Genomic DNA, 23,208 nt, shown 5'->3' with positions numbered 1-23,208 from the left:
ATTATTTCTCCCATATAATGCAAGCTTAGATGAGAAATACACAGCCATGTACTATCCATTTCAACAAAACTCAGTTACAGATAAAGCAGAAATTGGTAATAAACTATAGACTACTCCACATCAACTAATCAAATTTATTAAACCTATACTTACAGTCATCAGTCTTTAAAGTAAACTTGACTCCAGCTCCTCTCTCCTCCTCTTTGAGGGCCACTATTTATTTATTCCCAGTCCTTTAAGTCTTCGCTCCAACATTACCTTCCCCCCTCCCCGGATCTACATAAGTCCCATAGAAAATAAGCACTTGAAACTGATGTAAAAAGTAATATATAATAAGGAGTTATTTCCACGCAGACTCAAAACACCTTTTTCTAAAATGAAGCATTTTATTACAGAAACCAAATTCCAGAGCTTTATTAACTCTAATGAAAAGCCCTTCGGGAACAGACTCAGATACCACCAAGAACAAAAATCCTGGAATAGTAACATTTGGAAATTGAAGTCAGAAGACACTGTAAGGTTTATACACGTGTTATATTTCTGGTCTTTTGACCAGCAATTTTTTTCAGTTCTGTCACCTACAATCTCTTCACCTCATTCTAAGTAACATTCTTCTAGTAGCAGTATCATTATTCTAAATCTCGGCAGCATCAAAAATTAGTATGTACAAAAACCATCATAATATCCACAATAACAGTCTTGCACACTATGCCACCTTTTGAAACCTGTCTTTGACCCATACTCCAATTCCCTTCTCATCTTTATAGCTCTTGCCATCTCGCCTTAAGAAAGGGGAAGTGACCGTTGCTCACCTGGGACCAGCAATGTCTTCCCCCTCCCTAGAAGGGAGTCAGCTCTGGGAACAACACAAGGCCCCTCTCTCCACTGAGCCCTTGGGAGTAGGAAGGGATCCCCTCTGAGGATAACGGATTAGGATGTGCTAGGGTAGGGCTCCAAAAACCCAGAAAGGGAGAGGAAGAAACAAGGGAGAAGTTGAATGTCATGACCCTTCCAGCATCATTTGCACTAGTCTTTGTAAAATGACATCAAGCAAGTTGGGCTTGGCTCTCGGATCAGAGAGCAAAAACATATGCAAGCCCACCCTCCCAGCAGTCCACACATCTAGTCAGGAGATCAGTGGAGCTCTAAAAACATCTAACACATGAAGATCCCACGACTCAAATTCAGGATACTGATGGATCACTAAAAATTAAATCAGATCTCTATCACATCTTTATAACTCAAATACTTCCTAGATTTCCCCTTATCCCACTGACTGCTGCTATCCACCCTTTTCACATTCTTACTCTTCTGTACCTCAAGACCACTCACTCCCAACTAACAGAATTTTATTAAAACACATCTTTTACACTTTTTTTTTTTTTTAGTGTTAATCAGCTGTCACATCTCACTCCTCCAAGCTTTCTATCATTTTTCCATCCATTTCCTTACTGCTCACAAGGGAAGAAAAAAGGGGTTGGAGTAGGTAAGATGGATGTGATATAGTATGGACGAGGATGGGGAGGGGAGCGGGGTGGTCTTTTTTTTTTTTATAAACAAGAAAGGAGCAGCAATCTGCAGTATAATGATCACATTGATGAGTAGTATGTCCATCTACTTTATGTGGCTCAATTACGCTTGTTACGTGGCTCAATTTACTAAATGTTCAAACTAAAGAAATGTAAGTATGACCAGCAAGCAGGGATATTGGGCTGTATGCAACAGACTAAGTTAATTTAAGGAGTAATTCTATTTTAATTGCAAGAGCAATCACAGTTTCTAAAAAGTGTGGCTTTAAAATACATTTATTTTAAGGCAGTGTTTAAGATGCACATATCCAATGAAGCATTAGAAAAACACACCTTTGGACAAGTTTAACAAATAACTAGAAATGAAAACAATGCTGATTTCTATGAAAAAAAATATTTGCAAATGAGATTTCAGTAAATCACATCAAATGAATACGCTACCTGAGCAATGTTGTTATCTGACAAAAGACAATTAAAAGGGAAAAGGACCTAAATAATTTCACGTTTAATGAGCCTACAAAATTAACTGAAACTGCATTCCAGACTCAAACTGTACTGAGTATTTGCTACTGAAGTTCTAGTGACATATCAGATTTTACTTAGCAAGAAGTTACCTAGACACAGTATTTCCTTTTTATTTTAATTACTCTCAAGCAATAATAAGACAAGTGTCTTACTCTGGGAGCATCTACTAGTTCTGAAGTTGACTGTCAGCATTTTCATTAAAACAGCCTATTTTCAGATTAATTATAATTCAGCTATAAAAAAAATCTCCTTTCAACTGTGACTGCTTGTAAAAAATAGTGCACTAATATGTTTTTCACATTAATATACTCTCCAAATTCCCAATAAACTCTTTATCTCTAAGTTAATGATTCAACCAAAAAGGGCTTGTAACTATACTGTAACTCTAATTCTTTTCAATGTCTTATTATAGGATGCGTTCCCCAACACATTAAATATTTAACTAAAATTCTTTAATTCTCAATACAAGTTTACTCTAACATTTCTAACTGTATTATGGAAAAAGCAGATATCCATGGTAAATACAAGCTGTGTTCCTACAAACTATTATCAAGTTTGCATCTAGTCTAAAGAAATGTATTAACCATCTCTTAAGAGCAGTCATATAAATATATCTTGCCTCATGCATAATCAAATAAATGAGACAAAACTAGTCCAAGATCCTACAGATTTCTGTTTCTATCCCACAATCTCATCATTTTACTAAATAACACTTTGGAGAATATTCTGAAGTAAAGACTCTCTTTCTTAATATTATTTTTATTAAGCTACTTGACTTCTCATCCAAGTAATCTGGTTAAAGAATGGACATTCAATATATTCTACAGAATATGTTTACCTGGAATTTCTATTTTAAAGTTGTTTTAACGATTATTCAGCTAATTTAGAAACAAATACACCATCTAGCAGTCATTCCTGAAGAAATGTTTTGTACTTTGTAGTCTTCCTTTAAAAACAAGGGTATGCATTGATTCTTACACCAGACAAGTTAAACTGCTTCTAATTTCTCCTTCACTAAAACACAGGGGGGGAAAAAAACAACATCATTTTGGGCTATGTTCACCCAAACTAAGACCTACAAAAATACAATCATTGTACATCTGAACCACAGTCATATTCATTTAAGACACAAATGATCTTCATTGAAACCTTAAGGACAGTTTAGTCATGCAACGCAAGGAAGTAAAAAAAACTCACCCTAAAAAAGCCACCACTTTATGTTGAATCCAAATACATCTTTAGAATAATTTAAGAGACTATTGCTGATACACTTCAAGTATTTCTTTCCTCTTAGAAGTATTTGAGCATTCTTCTTTCTGTAGCCATTTTTTCATAAAATAATATTGACCCCCAATTTCATTTATTGACTCATTTCTAGCTACAACACTGACCTTATTCATTTCTTTAATAGCTTATTTCTTGCTGGTACTGTTTCCCTTCTTGCCCCTTTGTTTTTCTTACTTTACTCTTTGATTCATCCCTAGAAGACCCCAAGTAAAACACCACTGTGCAGAAAGCAGACGGAAAGCAGTATTCTTATACCATTTTCTTTCAAAAAACTGTAATAGGCTATTTCTTTAAACCGATTTCTCCAACACGTGTGGAGGAGCATTTACATTAAACAAATGAAAGCTAGTTCTGCATTTAGCTTCTTATGTCATCTAATGAACTATCAGAAGATGTTCTGTGTGGCTCTATAATGATACTAACAGAACCTACATGGAAGTACATTTGAAGGTCTAACTAGAACCATTAGAAAGGAGAAGAAATTGAAGGATTAAAAGAAATAACTGAAAGAGGATGATTCACACCATCTATACTATTTATGACCTATATACTTTACAAAGATAAGTTCCCGTGGGATTCATTTACTCAACCATATAGACCAATTTGATTAACAAATTTATCATTAATTGATGTATATCTACTATGGTAGTAAAAGAATTTAAATAGTGTGCTCAACATATAAAACTTACAAAGAAGCAAAATCAAAAGAGGAACACAAAGCAGTCATGCTACAAATTCACAAAAAGATAATTTCCCAAGTGGAAGACTATAATAAGAACTTCCAGACCTTGAACAATTTTGACAAATACATAGAACCATGGGAACTATGCTCTGGATTACTTCAAAAACACATTATTAACAAAATATATAAAAAGCAAGAAAGGAAGAAAAACTCAAAGGCACAAGACCGAAGAAAAGCCTGACAGATTCGATGCAGGAGATAAATTAATTTGACAACACTTGCTATTTTGACTTCAGAACTAGCTTTAAAAAGTCCAAAAACTGAGGATATATAAGTATAGGCTAAGAATAACAGTGTAAATATGAGTAGTAAAAGGAAAGGCATCTCACTAATAACCAAGGCTGTGATATCAGATTCATTAATAAAATTATTTCTAAAAAAAAAAAAAAATAAAAAATCATTCTTACCTCTGTTACTTTGGGCTGAAGTCTTAAAACTTCAGGACTCATGCGTGGGATATCTATATGGATCTAATTAGACAGAAAGAAGAATACTGTAAAAGGAACCAACAGCACACTTTTTTAACAACACAATAGTTAAAACAATCCTATGGTTTTACAGTATTAGTTATAATCCCGTGCTATCACTATTTTTGAAATAACATGGATTTACTGTATTTCAAAACATACTGCCAAATCTTTAAGTCATTGTTAAACTATCAATGAGGCAAAATAAAAAATCCATATACTTTGTTTTCACATTTTAGGATCCTTATATCACATTTTGACTGTTTGCAAATTATAGTCATATTGGCAATACTCATTACCTCAGGGTAATTACAAGTAAATACATACTACTACTTCTGTAAAGCCATGTTCAATTGACACTATCATATATACTTCTTGCTACTAAAGGTCAGGCTTGAAGCTGAAAGAAAGATCTCAGCTTCTTCTGTCCTAAGGAAGGCTAAAATAGAATTGCTTAGTCTATACTTAGTGATACATACTATCCGTTTTAACACAAAACTTGAAGAAAAGTTATCTGCTTATCTGGGTGGGCAAGAAAGTTTGACATGCCTATGTTTATTGCACATCATACACAGTTTCAACTTCTTAAGCAGAAGTATGGAGCTGGTAAGAAACAGTCACTGCTATACTTTCTCTGTACCACCCTCACTCATTTGAAGGATGCTCTGAGCAGGAGATGAAAGATCTGAAAACCCTACTATTCTTAAATGGAATACCATGGCAGCGCCACATGGCATGACTAAAGCTGACATTAAAAGAAATCCACTATTTCAAATTTCAGACCAAAATATTTCATATTTTTGCTTCTGAAAAGTAGAAAAACAATTGATTAGAGAGCTGTCTATCAAGTAAGATTAAAGAATAGAGAAAAACAATAGCAAACTTCAAAAATAATCTCTAAGTTCTTTAGCAGATGTCCTGTAGGTAAAAGTCACTTCAACAGGTATTCTACCTGTCTATAGGTATCTTGGTGATTTTCATCATTTCTGGAATCATAGTATTGTTCAACAAATGCAAAATACTCTTTGCGTTTTCTTTTTAAAGTGCTGTCTCTTCGGTCCACATTTGCAGGAAGATAGCCCTGAAAAAAACAGTGAAATGAAAAGGATATTACTCTTTGCCTTACAAAAAGCACTGCTGGCATTTGATTACATGTGACAGGAAAGCTAATAAACTGATGTAGTGCCATGCAGTCCTACGTGGACCTGAATAACCCTTTAGTAAATCAGTTTTCTAATCATTCCAACTGATACAAAAGTTCAGGTACAAACACCTTACTAAAATCAGCTTTTTTTTTTTAAAGAAAAAGTTTCAAGTTTTCCACCTTTAAAAAGCAATTTCTCATCAAGAATTCTAAGATGATGTTTGCCTTCTGAAGAGAAAAGCTCAAATAAATAAGTTCAGATAAATGTAATGCTATATGAGTTCATTAATTTCTGCATTCCTATGCAGCCATTATTGGAGCATTTTTATTAAATTTTAAACAAAATGCATATTACCTCTGTTGCTTTCAAGTAGGAATGATATACATTAGCAAATATGTTTAAATTATGGTTAAACTTGTAATACAATGGAGTATTAATTCAAAGGCTTTGAAAACATTTTAGCTACTTTATTTCACTGTTTCAGATGAGGAAAAAAAATAATTTCAAGCTTTCATTTCATCTCAACAGGTTATTAAAAGTTTCATCACAGAAAAGACTCAATAGCACCAGTGACTGGGCTCTTAGATGTAAGAACACTAGCTATACATTTCCTTAGTTGTTTCCCAAAAGCAATTTATAAATATTATCTTATTATCCATAATAAGGAAATCATGTGTCAGATATGCAGGACTATACATTGTTGTATTAAGTACAAAATATATCTGAATGGTTCTTCATTTAACTCATTCATATATACCTGAAAATCCCAATCTTAAAAAAAAAATCCATTCTCATTTTCTTTTTTTGTCCAGTTTGATCCTCATTTCTGTCATCTCAGCCTACTTTCCATTTAAAAAACAAGCTCAGGTTACTATTTCAGCATTTTATGAAAGGAAATATCATGAATGTTATTAAGTGTTCGGTTTTATGTATAAAGCACACTTATTAGAAACACCATTATTCACGTAACTGGCTACCAAAAAGTTTCCTGAACATTCAGAAATAGTTAATGCTTTCTTATAAGCAGCTTGATTTCAAACGATCAACACCAATATCCTGTAACACTGTAAAAAAGAAAGCTAGTTCATATTTTACATACATGGCAGTCCTGAAAAAATACTTTGTATAAGAATCATTCTAAAGTTAAATGGCTTTGAAAGAGATCTGGACATCCAAGACAATATAAGAAAAATCTAATAATCGTATTACTCACTGGTCAAGTCAAATTAAAATATTTCTTGCCAATATTACAAAAGCTCTCCTTCCACAATAACAGCTATCACCATACTAATGGTAATTAGTAAAACAGAGAAGTCAAATTTATGTCAGATTTAAGTTTCCTTAAAAAAAAAAATCTTCACAACATCAAAAAATCCTATACTAGATAGAAGTACAGCATATATTTGCACTTATACAATGAGCCATAGCCACCACAAGTAGCTAATAAAATGCTGTGCATTTAACTACAAAAACAACTTTCTTATTCAGTCCTAAACACTACAAGCAAAAATGAAAGCGGTAAACCTAACATGCTAAAATTGCTAATTATACAATAAAATTAAACACTCTAAGAATAAGTATATAGGTTCCATTGCTCCCCTGCAACAATCCAACATCATATCCCATTTCTACAACTTCTGTTTTGCTCAACATTTAGGGAGCAATAAAATACACACGCCATACTAAAACATCAATAGGTTTTTGTAAATATCTCTATATTAAAACCATTTAAAAGGTTTTCCTGTATATTTTAATTTCTTAGTTTAAGATGACAACAGAGTAAGTACAAACCATATTACATTCCAGATACCTTAAAAGGTACTTGCTTTGGCAAAACCGTATCTTTTAATATGTACCGGCCTGCATCTGGTTCCAGGTACTTTAAATTGCACCAGCTTAACTTTTGCCTCAAGACTCAGTCTGACATTTAATATCCTGTCCCAGTGTTTTGTATTGTTAAATATTGAATTCTGCCTCCTGTTTATTCTCAACAGTTGGTTTTTTTTCCTGTAGGATATCTTAGTTCCATTAGAAAATAATTCATTTGTGAGATCAAACGTGATTGTTCAAGGGATGCCAATATTTTCTCAGCAAGTCATTTTGCCATTATTCAGTTTCAAAGACTGAAGTAATCTTTCAGCTGGACATGTCTTGTTTCCTCTTCACTTTACAAATTAGGTTTTATTTTTAAAAGTTGGAAAGGCTTGAACATATCATCAGGGAATAAATTGGTGGAGAGTTTAATCCGGTTATTCATTAATTTCCTCCAAAGGCTTTTGCAACCATATCTTTAATTTTGTTATTCAAAAGAGAATTGAGCCTGAATAGTTCTGCTTGCTGTTTAGGTACAGTATACCTAACGTTTTACTGTATTCTAAAAATAAATCATGTATCTTTTTAATACACTGTTATCAGTAGACTTGCATAACATCAACAGCCCCTGAGCATTATATTGATTTTCATATGCTTTCCCTTTGGAAAACTGTATTCATCAAACACATGTTAACGTTATTAACCTTCTGACTATGTAATAAATATCTCAACTGTTCAATTTTTTAAATCATATTTCAAAAATTCCAACTTCAATGCTGATTTTACAAACAAGACAATCACCTTCTGCGTCAGATACTACCAATTGTACTCAGTTCCCCAAATAAGTCATAGTTTGGGCTTTTTAAGTAAGACTTCTGAATAATTCCAAAACAAACACATCCAGCCTTAATTTAGCTCTAAACTATGCTTTGGTTTCTTTGGTTTTCTGGTCTTTTTTGGTTTTGCAACTGATCTTTAACCAAAACAGTTTTGCTTTTGCACACTTATTTCCCCAATAGCTCCCAGTCCACTTTATAGCACAAAAGATTATCACATTACCCCCTCTTACCTGGGACGTACATTAGCAATAGGTAACATGTTTAAACAACTAATGTGACTTAAAAATTAATTACCATTAGAAAAAAACATCATGGAGTTTATGACCACAAATACTCAAAGCACTTTTTCTTCCCCACTTTGGAAAGAAGATGAAACAAGCTGCTGCCTTACAGTACAGAAAAGTAATGATTACTAGATGACTCATCTTTGGGTTTCCAAAATGTATTAATTGAGGACCGCTTAGTAGATAAGAAATCATGGTAAGAATTTACCTAAGTAATTCCTAAGGGAACTCCACACTTAGGAATTTAACTAGACTGGGAACCTCAGGAATACTAAACTAAAATCAACTTATGGGATGAAGTTGAAGCTCACAGAAAGCCCATGATCTTACTTTAAAGTAAGAAAGTGACTGCAGTTAACTTTTGCATCATTCCAATTCTCTAAAACTCAGTGTCAGTCCTCTGATTCAGAACTTACCTAATCCTTATGCTTTAGCTTACTGTGTTTCAAAGTCAATTCTGAGTTAGCAATATTTTTTTTTACTTTGTGTGTTTTAGAACGGGCATCCTAAACTTCAAGAGGAAAAAAAAGAAATGCTGTTTTCATTACTAAAATCTCAGACAACTTTGGAAACAGAACTAAAATAAATTGTACACTGCATGTTTAATTACAATTACAGCAGGATATTTGAATATCCACCATTAAGAAGCCGCATCTGCATCTAGCATTAGAAGGAACTAAGCTGCAAATTTAGTAGAACTCATCAGCAAGAGAGACTCTTTCAGTCACTGGAAATCAGTCTCAATCTGAAGTAAATACTTAGCATTCCCTGCTGAATTATTCTATAAAAAGCAAAGTTATTTAAATCCACTCTCTGAAAAATTCAAGTGTTAAACTGTTGTGTGTATAACTCAGAATTTTAAACAGTTCTTAAATGCATGAAGATTTGCTGACAAAGTGTCTTTCACAGCCTCTGGAGAGTAGACAGCACGAGATTTTTGCTTCTTTTTAATACAAACATCTTCACAAGTTTTTCTCCCAACCACAGTCAGACAACAGCTAAAAATGCACAACCGTTTGCCATCGCAAGTATTATAGCTGAAAAGATTGACATGAAAAATACTCCTATGAGGAATACATCGTATTTTTGCAGAAGAACCTTTTAAATATAGTACAAACACTGAGATTTAAAAAAATCCAGTTCTGTAAAGCCAAATCCAGTGAATCCCAGATTCCCGCAAGCTTGTCTCTGATGCCCAACTGAAATACCATGTGCTGTTCCATGGTATTTCAGTCAACCGACTCCCAAGCTACTGCCGTTGCAAAATCCTCTGACCACCGGGCAAAGTTCAGAGAGCTCAGCCAGCCAAAAACTCACGCTACAAAAAAGTGATTAGCTTTTTAATTAGCTTGTCTCCCTGAACTGACTTACAGGTCTGACATCAGGAGAGCCAATGCCACATGATAACTGACCACAGAGGTTCAGATTTGTTCGTCTCAAAGCACTACAGAAAAATCAGCCAAAAACCCCGTAAGATCCTATCACAGCTTTTCCTCAGTACAGTGTTAATCCTTTCTTGTAGTTACTTTAATGTGAAGTCAAAACGAAGCCTTTTGTAGGATACCGATAGGCTTCATTTCCTCTACTGTGTGCCTATTTTCAAGAAAACTGTAAGAATGTACTTGTCTTTGAACTCTCCACCATTCCATCAAAATTGGTTGAAAGAGGCCACTGTTATCACATAAGCCTTTCTTTCATAGAAAGCCAGGCTGAAAAACAGATATACAGCTGACATGATTTACTACCATTTCTCATTCCTCTCCTTTCAGTTTGACAAATTAATCTTGAAACTGAGCAAAAGACAGAACTTTCATTACAATTCAGCAACAAGACACAATGTTTTCAAGTATCACTGAGGGATTACAACTCAAGCAAAATTATTTGCAATGCTTGAAAAAACTATTACTACTAAATGCAAAGGAAGAAAAAAAAAATGCAACTTACAGAAAGAAGCTTCCATGCAATTGGACGAACCCGTTTGGGAATGCCAGACCAACTCAATTTCCGTAATTCTTCTAATGAGAGAGAAGCATTTCATGAGAACTAAGGAAACTATTATCAATTAATATACACAGATATATTCAAATTAGCACAAAGTTGTTTACAACAATGATCACGTCTTCTTATAAAGTCCAATTAAATCAGAATTATATGGCAATTCTAATGAATTAATAAAATACTGAATAATTACTATCCATAGGGATACCTATGATAATAGGTACTGAGTGTGATAAGGTAACTTTCTGGAGTATTTCTCAGCATTACTTTTTAGTATACATGCCTTATATTAACATGCAAGAGATACTCAGACTTATATGCATAATATAACAAATATAATATGCTTACACAGATCCTAATTAAAAATGAAGTTGCAGTTACAGAAACAGAATGATACTTTATGTCTGAATGTTGGAACTTAATCCCATGCCATATTCTCACTTTTCATGTTGTACTCCTTTCTCTTGAAAGCTGCTTGTCAGAGACCATACCCAGCTAAACCAATCTGTGGGACTTCACACATTTTTTGTGATAACTGTTTATCATGTGAAAAAAATTATAGAAAAATCATGGAAAATGTAAAGACAAAAGATGCTTAACAGTGTCCCTAAGAAACAATATTTTCATGAGACATCTACTTGTAGCTCCTTCTCTTCTTACTCTGAGCAGAAAATATGGGTTAAAACGGCACAAGTTTAAATTATCAACCTGCTAAAGAATACAGAACAACAAAATTCTACATTTTACTTTGTGTATACTTATTCCAGTTAATTGCATATATATTTGAGTTAACTATGTATACTCCAGCAAATTTGGTCTCTATCATATGCATGTATTTTCCAAATTCTATGCTTCGACAAAGACTTTTAAAACATTCTGTCTATCTACCCACCCCAAGAAAATAAAGCACAGAAGAAAGTAATTAGAATAAGAACTTTCTGAGTGGATACCACAACTGACTTTGGCCATTTATAGATGCATATTCTCTTTATTTTTTATTAAGATAAGGACTCCTATTAGCAACATCTGTCTTCATCCTCCTTCTAGTACTCTGAAAGAAATGTGCATCTATGATATGAAGAACCGCAAATTATCATGTTAGGTGTGGTATCTTATCGCAAATTATTTCTAGACACATTTAAAGCTATGTTTAACCAGGAATGAAAACATAGTCCACTGAAACGAGTACAATATTTTAAAAAAATATATATATTCCAAGAAAAAGGAATCTGATTTTAAAAGTGTACTGATGCTAAATAGTTAATGCAAAAAAAAAAAAATCTTAATTAACAATTAAAGTTTCTCAAAGAAGCATCAACTAAAGCAAACAAAAAGCTCTAGTAACCTGGAGTTTGCAGTATGGAGTTACCTGATCATTAAGATGCCCTATTTTTACTTTAGATACATGCTAGGAAAAATGATACTTACAAAATCCATTTTGTCTTAAAATGAGATGACAGCATTAATATGAAGTTAAATAAATCATAGCAAAAAAACCCTCCAGCTGGATGAATTCATACTTCCATCTTTTTCTTACACAAAATACAGAGAGAGAAAAATTGACAGGAGGCAGAAAGGAAAGATTGTTATGGTCATAGGTAGATGAGTGGTTTCAGGGTGGTCACTTCAAACCAATCATGACTATTCCAAACAGACACGGGCTTACCAACAATTGTTCAAGTAAGAAAAACTTCACAGTACTGGATATACACATTCAACAAGTTATGTTTTCCCTCTCACTTTGAGCAGCAGGCTCAGCCAAGACAACAGCAGCTGCACAGAAATCTCACTTAGAACAGTGAGACTACATCACCAAAATCCAAGCAAAACAGTGACCAGGTGCTGCATTAGGATCAAAACACAGCAGAAACTCAGAAAAGCAGAGAAAAAGAACAGATATTAAGAAACAAGATGTTAAAAGCCCATCACATCGAGGTGAATGTGTCTATTACAAGTCTTGAATCCAGTCTAAAGAAAAAGGACGATTTTCTCATAACACCAATGAAATTGTCGTTCATCTATAGGCTTTAAAATACTATTGTATTTGACAAAAATAAGTTTCATTAATGGAAGCTTTTCTTTTCTACAACATTTCATACCCCTGAAGAAGTCAAAAGACACTGACACAGGGGAAAAATTGAAAAAAAGTATGTTGTTGACTTAAAGACATGGTTTGTTCTGTAGTTTTGTTTTTAAATGAACTGATTTATATCTTTCCTATAGAAGAAGAAATACTACGACGTCAAGGTGACACACCTTGTTAAAGCAAGAGTACATAAACAAGTCAAGGTTATTTTCTATCAGTACAGATTATATTCAGGCATATATTACTGTGTGTGTATATATGTGTACCAAAACAGCAGAATACCTAACCATTTAGGAAGATTATACTGAGCATGATCAAAGATAAAATCAGTCGCATACCTTGGGCAATCCAAAGACTAGAATACCAAATAATAAAGGAAAAAAGTATAAGAACACCAAATATTAACTGACTTATTTGATATCCAGCAAACAGCCTTGTATTTCCTTGTACTTGTAGCCTATCCATCATGTCTATGACAACAGTAAGATTAAATACACCACAGAGTTAATAACATAACTACACTCACTGTAACTGATTATCTTTTATTTTCTTTTTTATTTACATTCCATACCTATACTACACGCTGATCATTTACAGCAAGCATTCTTTGCACAAAAATTGTAATTCCAGTTCTTCCCCTCCCTCTTTATTAATTGGCATAGGCAAATTATTGCTTGCTGTTTAATCTGGAAATAAAAAACATACACTATCAGGCAGAAACAAATTTAAGCTCATTTTACCAGTCCCAACTCCAAAACAAAAAAACACAAGGGAGCTTCGGTCAGGGAGGTCCAAAGTGGCAGACTGAGGGCCATTTTAGGTTCAGAGAAGATCTAGATACAGCAAGGCACTGAACTCTTTTCACTTCCCCTTCTTTAAGCACAGAGGTACCTCAAGAAGGAGCACCTACTGAGGTGCATACAAAATAGTAGTAACAATGACAAAGTTCACTCTTATACCAAGGTTCCTTGATATTAGCATGACTACAAAACCAAAAGAAAACCTTCAACCCTTCTAACACTAATTTCCTAACCCTTACTTCCTACTTACAGATCACTCTGAGTCCCATTTATCCATTTCACCCCTCTTGCCAGACTTCCTTTTTCCTTATTTTCCTCCTTTGTGGCCCTCATCCCTATAGATTTCAGCTGTATCTTTCCTCAAATCATCAATGAAAATTCCACTCCTGTCTTCATTGCTGGCCAATAGAATTCACTGTATAGTTAAGAAAACCTTAAATTATTAACTAAAAAGTGGTACTACCTTTAAAACAGAACTGTAGCTTCAAAAAAAATAAAATTTAAATAATTATTTAAAATATTTTCAAAGGAACCTGCTTTTTGTTCTTCATCTCAGAATAATTCCAGAGGTTGATGCTCTCTTGCTTTCTTACTTATACCAAACTGTAACAATATATTTAACTATAACTTTTTGCATCACAGGTGTTTTAAAATTAACATGTAAGAATGTGCATTAGAAAGGAAAAAAATTTACATAAAGTCCAAACAACCATTACCCTTCTATAATCTAAAGCCTGTAACAAGAACTGCCATCAGAAAAATAAAATTCTATTCAGTTTCACAAAGACAAGCTATTGTAAAGGATCAGTATATCACCAAACTACATTTAAATATACCAGAACCATTAAAGACAAAATATATGCTTTAACGCAATTATTCTTGATGTCATGTTACCTCCCTAGAGCCTGCGCTATTTTCTATTCTTAACTTAAAAACACCAGACTGCTGATAGCGCTTCTGAAAATGAAGTCTAGACAGCAAATTTTGCAGGCTTTTTTTCATATGGTCTTAATTATTTTTAGTTAACTTTGAACACAGTTGTCCTGCTATAACAAGTTCTCACAAGAAAAAAGTTTTTGTTGAAAGAACTCTTTTTATCTCTTAAGTATCAAGTTAATTCTAACCCCAAGTTAATTCTAAATTAGTTTTGTAACTTAGGCAATTTTGCTGTCATGAACTATAGTCAGTTTACCCAATAACTTTTTAAAAAATTCCAAATTTGTTTGCATTTGTAAACATGATTATTCTTTTATAATATTCTCTTTTTAAAAGATTTGTCCCACTCTAGAAAAGTATTTTATCTTATGAAGCAAGTAGACATCATATGTAATGTTACAGTAGTTTTCTCATTCTGTAATATAAAATCCGTGTGTTCTTAACCATCAGCTTGAAAGTTATTGAATAGAACTACTATTTCTATTACTTCTCTCTGTATTGTAAAAATAAAACAAGAATACTTTTTTGTCTCACTTGGCAACTTACTGTAGAAATATATTATTCTTCCACGGCTTTTTGAGATACGTATGAAGGGTATACAGTATATAAAATCAGGAAAAGCAGTTGTAATATATTAGAGTCTAAGCAAAATATAAGCAGCAGCAGCATATGCTTTCAAAAAACATTAAGTACTCACAGTACTTCTGCACGCTAAATATGCATGGGTGGAGGAAGCACAAAAGCATGCTTATACACATAACTCCAAGGAATTATCCCAATAAATTCCTCCCTTATTCTTCATCTTAAGGAGTTGATAGGCACTGGAAGAATATAGGATGACCAAAAGATCAGTAACATTAGAAAAATATGATACTGCTAGAGTTCAGTGTGAACCTAAGTCTCAAAGAAGCAATGAAAGCAGAACTTGTACAGACTATAAACACTGATTAAGAGAGCAGGTGAAGTTTAAATTGAACTATATATCACAGGCTGGCACAACAAATATACTTCATCATGAGTTCGCTGTCACTGCAAACACAAGGGGTTCAATGGGAAAGAGATGTAATAAGCAACAGAAATTCTCTGATATTAAGTGAGTGACTCCTGAATTTCACTGATACTAAGTAGTAAATGGCACCCAGGATTGTCCATTCACGATAAAAACTGAGGCTTGGGCACAGAGATGCATTAAGTAAAACAGCAGAGAGACTGGCTGCTGACACACTGAGGACAGAAAACAAAAAGCAGTTCTAAAGTCAAAGAGCTATGGGATGTTGTGAACAATGGAAAAAAAGGCACTAATGGATTCTGAAAAAAACCCAAGAATACCTATGACACAACAGCTCGGCCATGACACACAGCAAGGCTGGGGTACAGAACACAGCTGGACAGGAACAGGCCTCATTAAGGAGAGTTTCAAAGAACAGCAGATGGACACTACTGAAGTGAAAACCAAGAAATGGGATTTTTTTTTTTTTTTTTACATCAGGAAAAGATGAAAAACAGTCTACTACTTCAAAACAGAACAGAAGTCTGAGTACATTACTATTTGGAATGGGCTTTTTGGCTCTCGGGGATTGGTTCTTTATAGTGACAGCTTTGAGGGACTAGTTTTTTAGGATGGGAACAGGGGAGATGGTGAGCAGCAGAATGAAGGACACAGAAATTCCAGAACAGATAAATTATTATGTTATCGTGGTATTAAGTGATCATCTTTAGAAGATTTTGATATTTGGCCTTAAATAGACATTTATCCAAGAAGTTCAAGCTAAAACAAAATCTTAGCACTCCAAAGAACAGAAACAGCCAGCTTCATAATAGAAGTCTGAGATCAAGAACAGTGTTGCAATTAAAAGGCAAATTTGTAAATTCATATGCTACAGTTTTAGGCCATAGCAACTTTAGCAATTTTCCCAAAGCAAGCAGAAGATGGATCCATTAATCTGATTTACATGCAATTCCAATTTTCTAATCTAGAAAAGCAGACAAGATACAATTCTAATATTACAAGTTCTCAACGACAGTCAAAAGCAAGAACTACCACCCAGCCTAATAGTATTGGCAGTGAATGACCAGAGGCACCATAAATCAGACATTTCGATACCCATCTTGTTATGGAGCAGTGGCTCCACAGCAGGCCTTGAAGAGGCACTGAGCCAGTAATAACAGGATTCTTGATCGACCCACCCAGGTGTCCCCTTGCCAGCCAAGGAAGCCCTCCTCCCCTAAGTCATCCTGGCAGCCGAAGTAGATTTGACTTGTATTGTATGGTCTTAACAGGTTTAGTTTATTGTCAGACTCCAGCCACGATGATCAAGAACAAGCTGCCCAACAGGTACCCCCGGACAGCACCTGGTTGCATACCTTACCCTTTTTCCCATTACTTGATCTTCTTTTTCCACCACCCTTCTACCTCCTTTTCTCTGCCCCAAATTAACAAACCACTCCAATTACTTCTTCCCTTAGTGGTCCCAGTTTCACTACAACTATACCCAAATTTGGTATTTCTGAAATGATTACCTAGGCACTGTTGGTCTTGTAACGCTGCACCTTCCAAAGTGGCCCCAGTGCTCCCCTGCATGCAATGGCACCGTTTGGATATTTCTCACACAGTTCCCCCTTTGCTACTTGTGAAATCCAGGCATCCCATAGGGTGCTATCTATAACTTCTGTCAGCTTCTCACACTGTTGTTTGTTATGTTCAGCAATTCCTCATGTTGCCTCCAGTAGTTCTCCACACCCTAGGGAGTTAGCTTAGCCTCCAAGCAGGGCAGTCAGCTGCTTAGATATTTGCCTGCAGCCCTAACACATCTGCAACAAGCTTCAATTCCACCCGTGATTTGATGTCAAGTAAATCCCCAAGCTAGCAAGCACTAAGTCATGAGTAACAGTATCACTGGTTATATTCTTCCAAAAGCCTAAAAGGCAGGGATCAGTCAGAACAAGTAAAGGCAAAGTAAGCATATAATATAAATAACACTGGAAAAATGGTATTTTGTATAATTTATGAACACAAAAAAAAAAAAGAAAGAATATCTGCCTTAACTAAACACATCTACAAATTATATAAGTATTTCTCCTCCACCCTAGAACATGACTATAGGCTCCAGTGTTGGACTAATAACAACGAAGGCCCCAAGTCTGCAAAGCAAGTCATCTCCAACTATGCATCATACTGCTCCACTAGTCCTTGTGCAGTATTTATGAACAAGTATGCTTTGCCAAGTCTAATCGATTTGTGTCACTGGTAGTCTGGCTGAAAGGAAACAGATCTTATGCATTAGTTTATTACTTCCATACCATCCTGGTTTTGGCAGGGATAGAGTTAATTTCCTTCCTAGTAGCTGGTACAGTGCTGGGTTTTGGATTCAGGATGAGAACAATGTGATGTTTTAGTTGTTGCTAAGTAGTGCTTACGCTAGTCAAGGACTTTTCAGCTTCTCATGCCCTGCCAGCGAGAAGCTGGGAGGGGGCACAGCCAGGACAGCTGACCCAAACTGGCCAGAGGGATATTCCATACCATATGACGTCATGGTCAGTATGTAAACTGGGGGGAGTTGGCCGGGGGCAGAGACCGCTGCTCAGGGACAAGCTGGGCATCGGTCAGCGGGTGGGGAGCAATTGCATTGTGCATCACTGATTTTGTATATTATTTTCTCTTCCTTTTCTGTCCTAACTGTCTTTATCTCAACCCACGAATTTTACTCTCCTTACTCTTCTGATTCTCCGGGGTGAGCTAATGGCTGTGTGGTGTTGAGCTGCCTGCCGGGTTAAACCACAACAGTCCTTTCCAGTAAACCCGGTTGTCCCTTTCCTCCACCTGGCTGGAGGCAGGGCCCCCGCTGGTCCTGCTCATAGTAGCGCTGTACCAGCTACGAGGAAGAAAATTAACTCTATCCCAGCCGAAACCAGGACACTTACACAATCATTTTGCTACAGCTTCAAGTTTTAGCTACTGTTACACAAAAGCACACCATTTAGAAACTATGTAATAAGCATAGTATATGCAGAAAATAGAAAATAAGTTGCAACTCAGAAACTACTTTTATTACTTTCAAGTAACATCAACTGCTCATTCTCAACTCTATACCCCATTAACTCTAATCTTTCACCTTACTTGTTTTTTTTTCTCCTCCCATAACTTGACCCAAATAGAAATCTATGCACAAACATGGGTACCAACCTCAAAAAACAACCAATGTAAAGACAGAGAAGAAAAAAAAAAAAGGAAGCATGAAACAAGAAAAGGTGCAAATGTACTGTCGGAACCAGAAACGTGGAGCATCCGATTATATCAGTGACAAATCATCCAGGACAAAAATTCCACTTACTCTTAAGTAACACATTTAAGGCCCAAGATAGCAATTATGCAAACAAATTGGAATATAGCTTATTCTAGTACAACTTTCTATCCTGTGATGCAGCTGAGCTTTCCTTCTACATTCAGGACCAAGCAGAGACCGTTTTGACAAAGAGAATTTAAATTATGGCACTATTTCAAATGAAACCTCCACTTCTAGGCTAAATGTAAACAACGACTTGTAGGACTCACTGAACTAAGGATTCATTCTTTGAAAATTAAAGAGAAAGGAGGAATAATGTTTTATTTCAGCAAGTTTCAAGAGAAATCAGTTATCATTTCTGACACTATTCTGCAATGAACGTACATCTCCTTTAATTAAGGATAGCTTGGGCTGTCATGTAATTCCATACAATAATGTACATAACCTATGGGACTGGGTTTCAAAGGACTGCTCTTTCTGGAAGAAAATCTCAGCACTGGACATGGAAATAAAAATGTACACCAAGGACAAAACATCTTTGTTTTACAACATAACACTTATTTGAAACAGATCCTCTGACTAATTCTCCATAACATAGGATTTGGGAGTGAATACCTCCCTAAATTCTTGAATGCTGAACACAAATAATTATTTATGTTCCTCTGCCAGAGCCTTATCCTCTCTGGGTGCTCTTTTTGTACTTGGATTGTCTGCTGGGCCTACAGAATCTTTGGCAACGCTCCTTCTCCCAATATATTTGATAAAAGCATTTAACACTAGGTTTTTATACCTTTTGCAAGTTGTTTCTCAAATGCTCTTTTAGAAGTGCTTCCATGCATTTAGCCTGACAGGATTTATATTCTGTTCTACCCTCCTTATTTGACACAAAACTTTATCTTTTGGACTGTATTTAATAACCTCCTATTGTATTTAATAATCTCCTCTACTCTGTTTTCATGTCATACAGGATCCTTCTGAACTTTCTCAAGGCTTTTGTTTCTGTTTTTGCTTTCATAAGTGGTACGGTAATTGCTTTCAGTACGGAAACTGTTAGACAGATGATTGCACATCAGAGAGTTAAGTCAATTCCATCACAACCCATTAGCCCTGTGTATGTGATAATTCCATTTCTGCACCAACACTGACTGCTGTCCTATATCACAGTCCTCCAAAATTCCATGATCTCCGACTACTCCAAAAATCATATAAAATTCTGGTCCTAACTTTTCACTACAGTGAGCTCAACTAGCATTTTGCAAGTGGCTAACAGCACACATTACAACTGAAAGAAGCTATGCAAGAATTCTTATCGGGTGTAGTAGCAAGCTTTCATGATTATCACCCCAAAAGCATACAGTCTGTCCCTTGCACAACACTATTGTTAAAGCATCAATTCACATTATGCTTTCCTCTGATGGTTCAACTCCAAAACAAGAGGAAAGAAAACAAAGAATCCTGCCCTTCCCAACAACAATTATAAAAGCAGGAAAAAAGTCGCTTCTAGAAGACTTAGTCTAACACTACTGTAGCATAAAATAAAAACGCTTCTGGTGAAAAGAGAGGCAAGAACAAATTGAAGCATATACATAGAGTACCATTTTAGATATACGTAAAAGACTGTCAGTGAAGTTGTTCTAATAATACTGTTAAACTACATGAATTACATGTACATTTTATTTGAAATACATGCATAACTTTTACAGCAAGTGTATCTACTACTGTTTTTAAGATGTGCTTTATTCTTATAAATGACCCAGCAGATCACTTTGTAAAATCAAACAACAACACATAATTGAAATACTTGCATTCAAGTTCTCAGGTTAACTTGAGACACATGAATCTTAATGAAAAAAAAAAAAAAGAGCTGAAGGGGGTGAAATAATTCTGACATTTTTATCTCAAAATTAAAATACTAAGTTCTAGTCTGTAAGTTGCCACAGTATCACTTTTTTTTAATCTAATTTTCATTAGCTTTCCTTTTGAACACCTGGTTCTTCCCTTTTCCTCCCATATTTCCTACTGAATGGTTAACTTTCCCACAGAGAAGTGCTAAGTTCGTTCATATTCTACAGTACCTTGTAATAGAAAACCCATTTAAGGCTGAATTGTCTCCATATAACACATGATAAAAAGACTTTTTTAAAAAAGAAGTTCCATACTGGGCCAATATGTAATACACAGCATGCTCAAGGGAGCAAATAGCTAGACGTGAATTCGTTGAGAACACAAAAGAGCTACAAAAACATATGAAATGCCTGACAGAGGTCAGAAGCTTGACTTAAGAGCAAATAAATCCACAAAGATGTCACACAAAGAAAAAACTATTTGATTACACCTCTAAAAACAGCATCTTTCCAAGAAACAGAAGCAAATGAGACACTTGACAAAACATTGTTAGAAAACAGGTATGATATGCTGCTCTTATAAACAGCCTCGACACGATAAAAATCAGGACAAGATACAATCAAGCTCACACAACATCCAATACGGAATCCTTCCTGGCATCCAAGAAAGAAGAATGCCTTTTGTTTATCTGTGCATGCACAAGTGTCCGGCTTTGAAAGCTGTCACCAGCCCCATGTGGCTCCTGAGAGCCACAGAAGCTCCAAACTTGGAACACATCTTACAGCTTCAGACTGAATAGTTCTCTCCTACGTCCACAGATGCTACATCTTCACAAAAAGGAGGCAGGGAAATAGAGAGGGGGTGGAAAAAGAAGCACGACTTTTCTAACTTCTGTCAGCTTTCTATAAGGGGAATCTGTTATCTCTTCAATCTGTCCACCAGCAAAAGGTTTCCTTTCCTTCCTTTCCTGAAAATTTTTTGCCTTTTGCCCCCTTACATGTATGACTATTCCAATGGATTCACAAAACAAAAGGATGAATGTCAACTAATGGAAAGAGATGCCAAAAATAACTTACTAAGATGAAGCAGGTAAATTGAAAGAAAGAAAGTCCGATAATGCAGCTGCAGCTGTATGCATACCAAAATACTCTAGCTGTTTGACTCTTATTGTTAGCCCTCGAAGTTTGAGTTCTTTATTTCATTTCAGTCTAAAGGTTAGTGTAACATCCAAAAGAAGGGACAAGCCTTCTCTGATCAATTTCCAACAAGCGAAAGTATAACTAGGGCCTTTCTCTCATCATTAACACCTAAGCACTCTTATTCCAGGTCATCTTTAGTAAGGAAGATCAGTAGAATATAAAAGAACCATCAAAAAATTTGTCTATACAACATCAAATGCAGAAAAAGCATCCAATGGTCAAAATGAAGAGTCTAGGTGCAGGTTATATTTAATTTCTGAAACATTTTTACTCATCTAGTAAAAGCGGTCTTCACTGGCAAGTGCTCGAGCCTCACCGCCCAAGCCGCAGGAGGCAAAGGCAGGGACTGGGAGAATGAAGAGCCACCCACTGTGGGAGAACATCAGGTTCAAGACCATCTAAGGCACCTGAAGGTGCACAAGTCCATGGGACCCGATGAGATCCATCCGTGGGTCCTGAAGGAACTGGCGGATGAAGTTGCTAAGCTACTACCCATCGTATTTGAGAAGTGGTGGCAGTCCGGTGAAGTTCCCACTGACTGGAAAAGGGGAAACATCGCCCCCATTTTTAAAAAGGGAAAAAAGGAAGTCCCGGGGAACTACAGGCCAGTCAGTCTCACCTCTGTGCCCGGCAAGATCATGGAGCAGATCTTCCTGGAAACTACGCTAAGGCACATGGAGAACATTGGTGACAGCCAACATCACTTCACTAAGGGCAAATCGTGCCTGACAGATTTGGTGGCCTTCTTCAACAGGGTTACAGCATTGGTGGATAAGGGAAGAGCGACTGACTTCATCTACCTGGACTTGTGCAAAGCATTTGATACTGTCCCGCACAACATCCTTGTCTCTAAAATGGAGAGACATGGATTGGATGGGTGGACCGCTTGGTGGATAAGGAATTGGCTGGATGGTCACACTCTACTGTTTAATATCTTCATCAATGACATAGACAGTGGGATCGAGTGCACCCTCAGCAAGTTTGCAGATGACACCAAGCTGAGTGGTGCGGTTGACATTCCTGAGGGACAGGATGCCATCTAGAGGGACCTGGACAAGCTTGAGAAGTGGGCCCATGTGAACCTCATGAGGTTCAACAAGGCCACATGCAAGGTCCTGCACCTGGGTCGGGGCAAGCCCCGATATCAATCCAGGCTGGGGGATGAAGGGATTGAGAGCAGCCCTGCCGAGAAGGACTTGGGGGTACAGGTGGATGAAAAGCTGGACATGAGCCAGCAAGGTGCGCTCACAGCCCAGAAGGCCAATCGTATCCTGGACTGCATCACAAGAAGCGTGGCCAGCAGGTCGAGGGAGGTGATTCTGCCCCTCTACTCCGCTCTGGTGAGACCCCACCTGGAGAACTGTGTCCAGCTCTGGAGCCCTCAGCATAAGAAAGACACAGACCTGTTGGAGCGGGTCCAGAAGAGGGCCA

The 23,208-nt window shown here is 36.1% G+C and overlaps 1 protein-coding gene across 1 annotated transcript in view; it reads right to left on the bottom strand.

The window, feature by feature from the left end:
* Positions 1–23,208, bottom strand: part of TBC1D22A (TBC1 domain family, member 22A) — a 200,209-nt gene that overhangs the window by 147,500 nt on the left and 29,501 nt on the right. Inside the window, exons 6-8 of the mRNA XM_009324397.1 lie at positions 10,575–10,645; positions 5,503–5,631; positions 4,491–4,553 (exon numbers count right to left, since the gene is read on the bottom strand). Of these exons, the coding sequence (XP_009322672.1) occupies positions 4,491–4,553; positions 5,503–5,631; positions 10,575–10,645 (263 nt within the window). The remainder of the gene's footprint in view (positions 1–4,490; positions 4,554–5,502; positions 5,632–10,574; positions 10,646–23,208) is intronic.

Source organism: Pygoscelis adeliae, unplaced genomic scaffold (genome assembly GCF_000699105.1).
Source record: "Pygoscelis adeliae isolate BGI_AS28 unplaced genomic scaffold, ASM69910v1 Scaffold315, whole genome shotgun sequence".
Lineage (NCBI taxonomy): Eukaryota > Metazoa > Chordata > Aves > Sphenisciformes > Spheniscidae > Pygoscelis > Pygoscelis adeliae.
The sequence above is the reverse complement of the archived record's forward strand: the minus strand, read 5'-3'. Positions and strand labels throughout refer to the sequence as shown.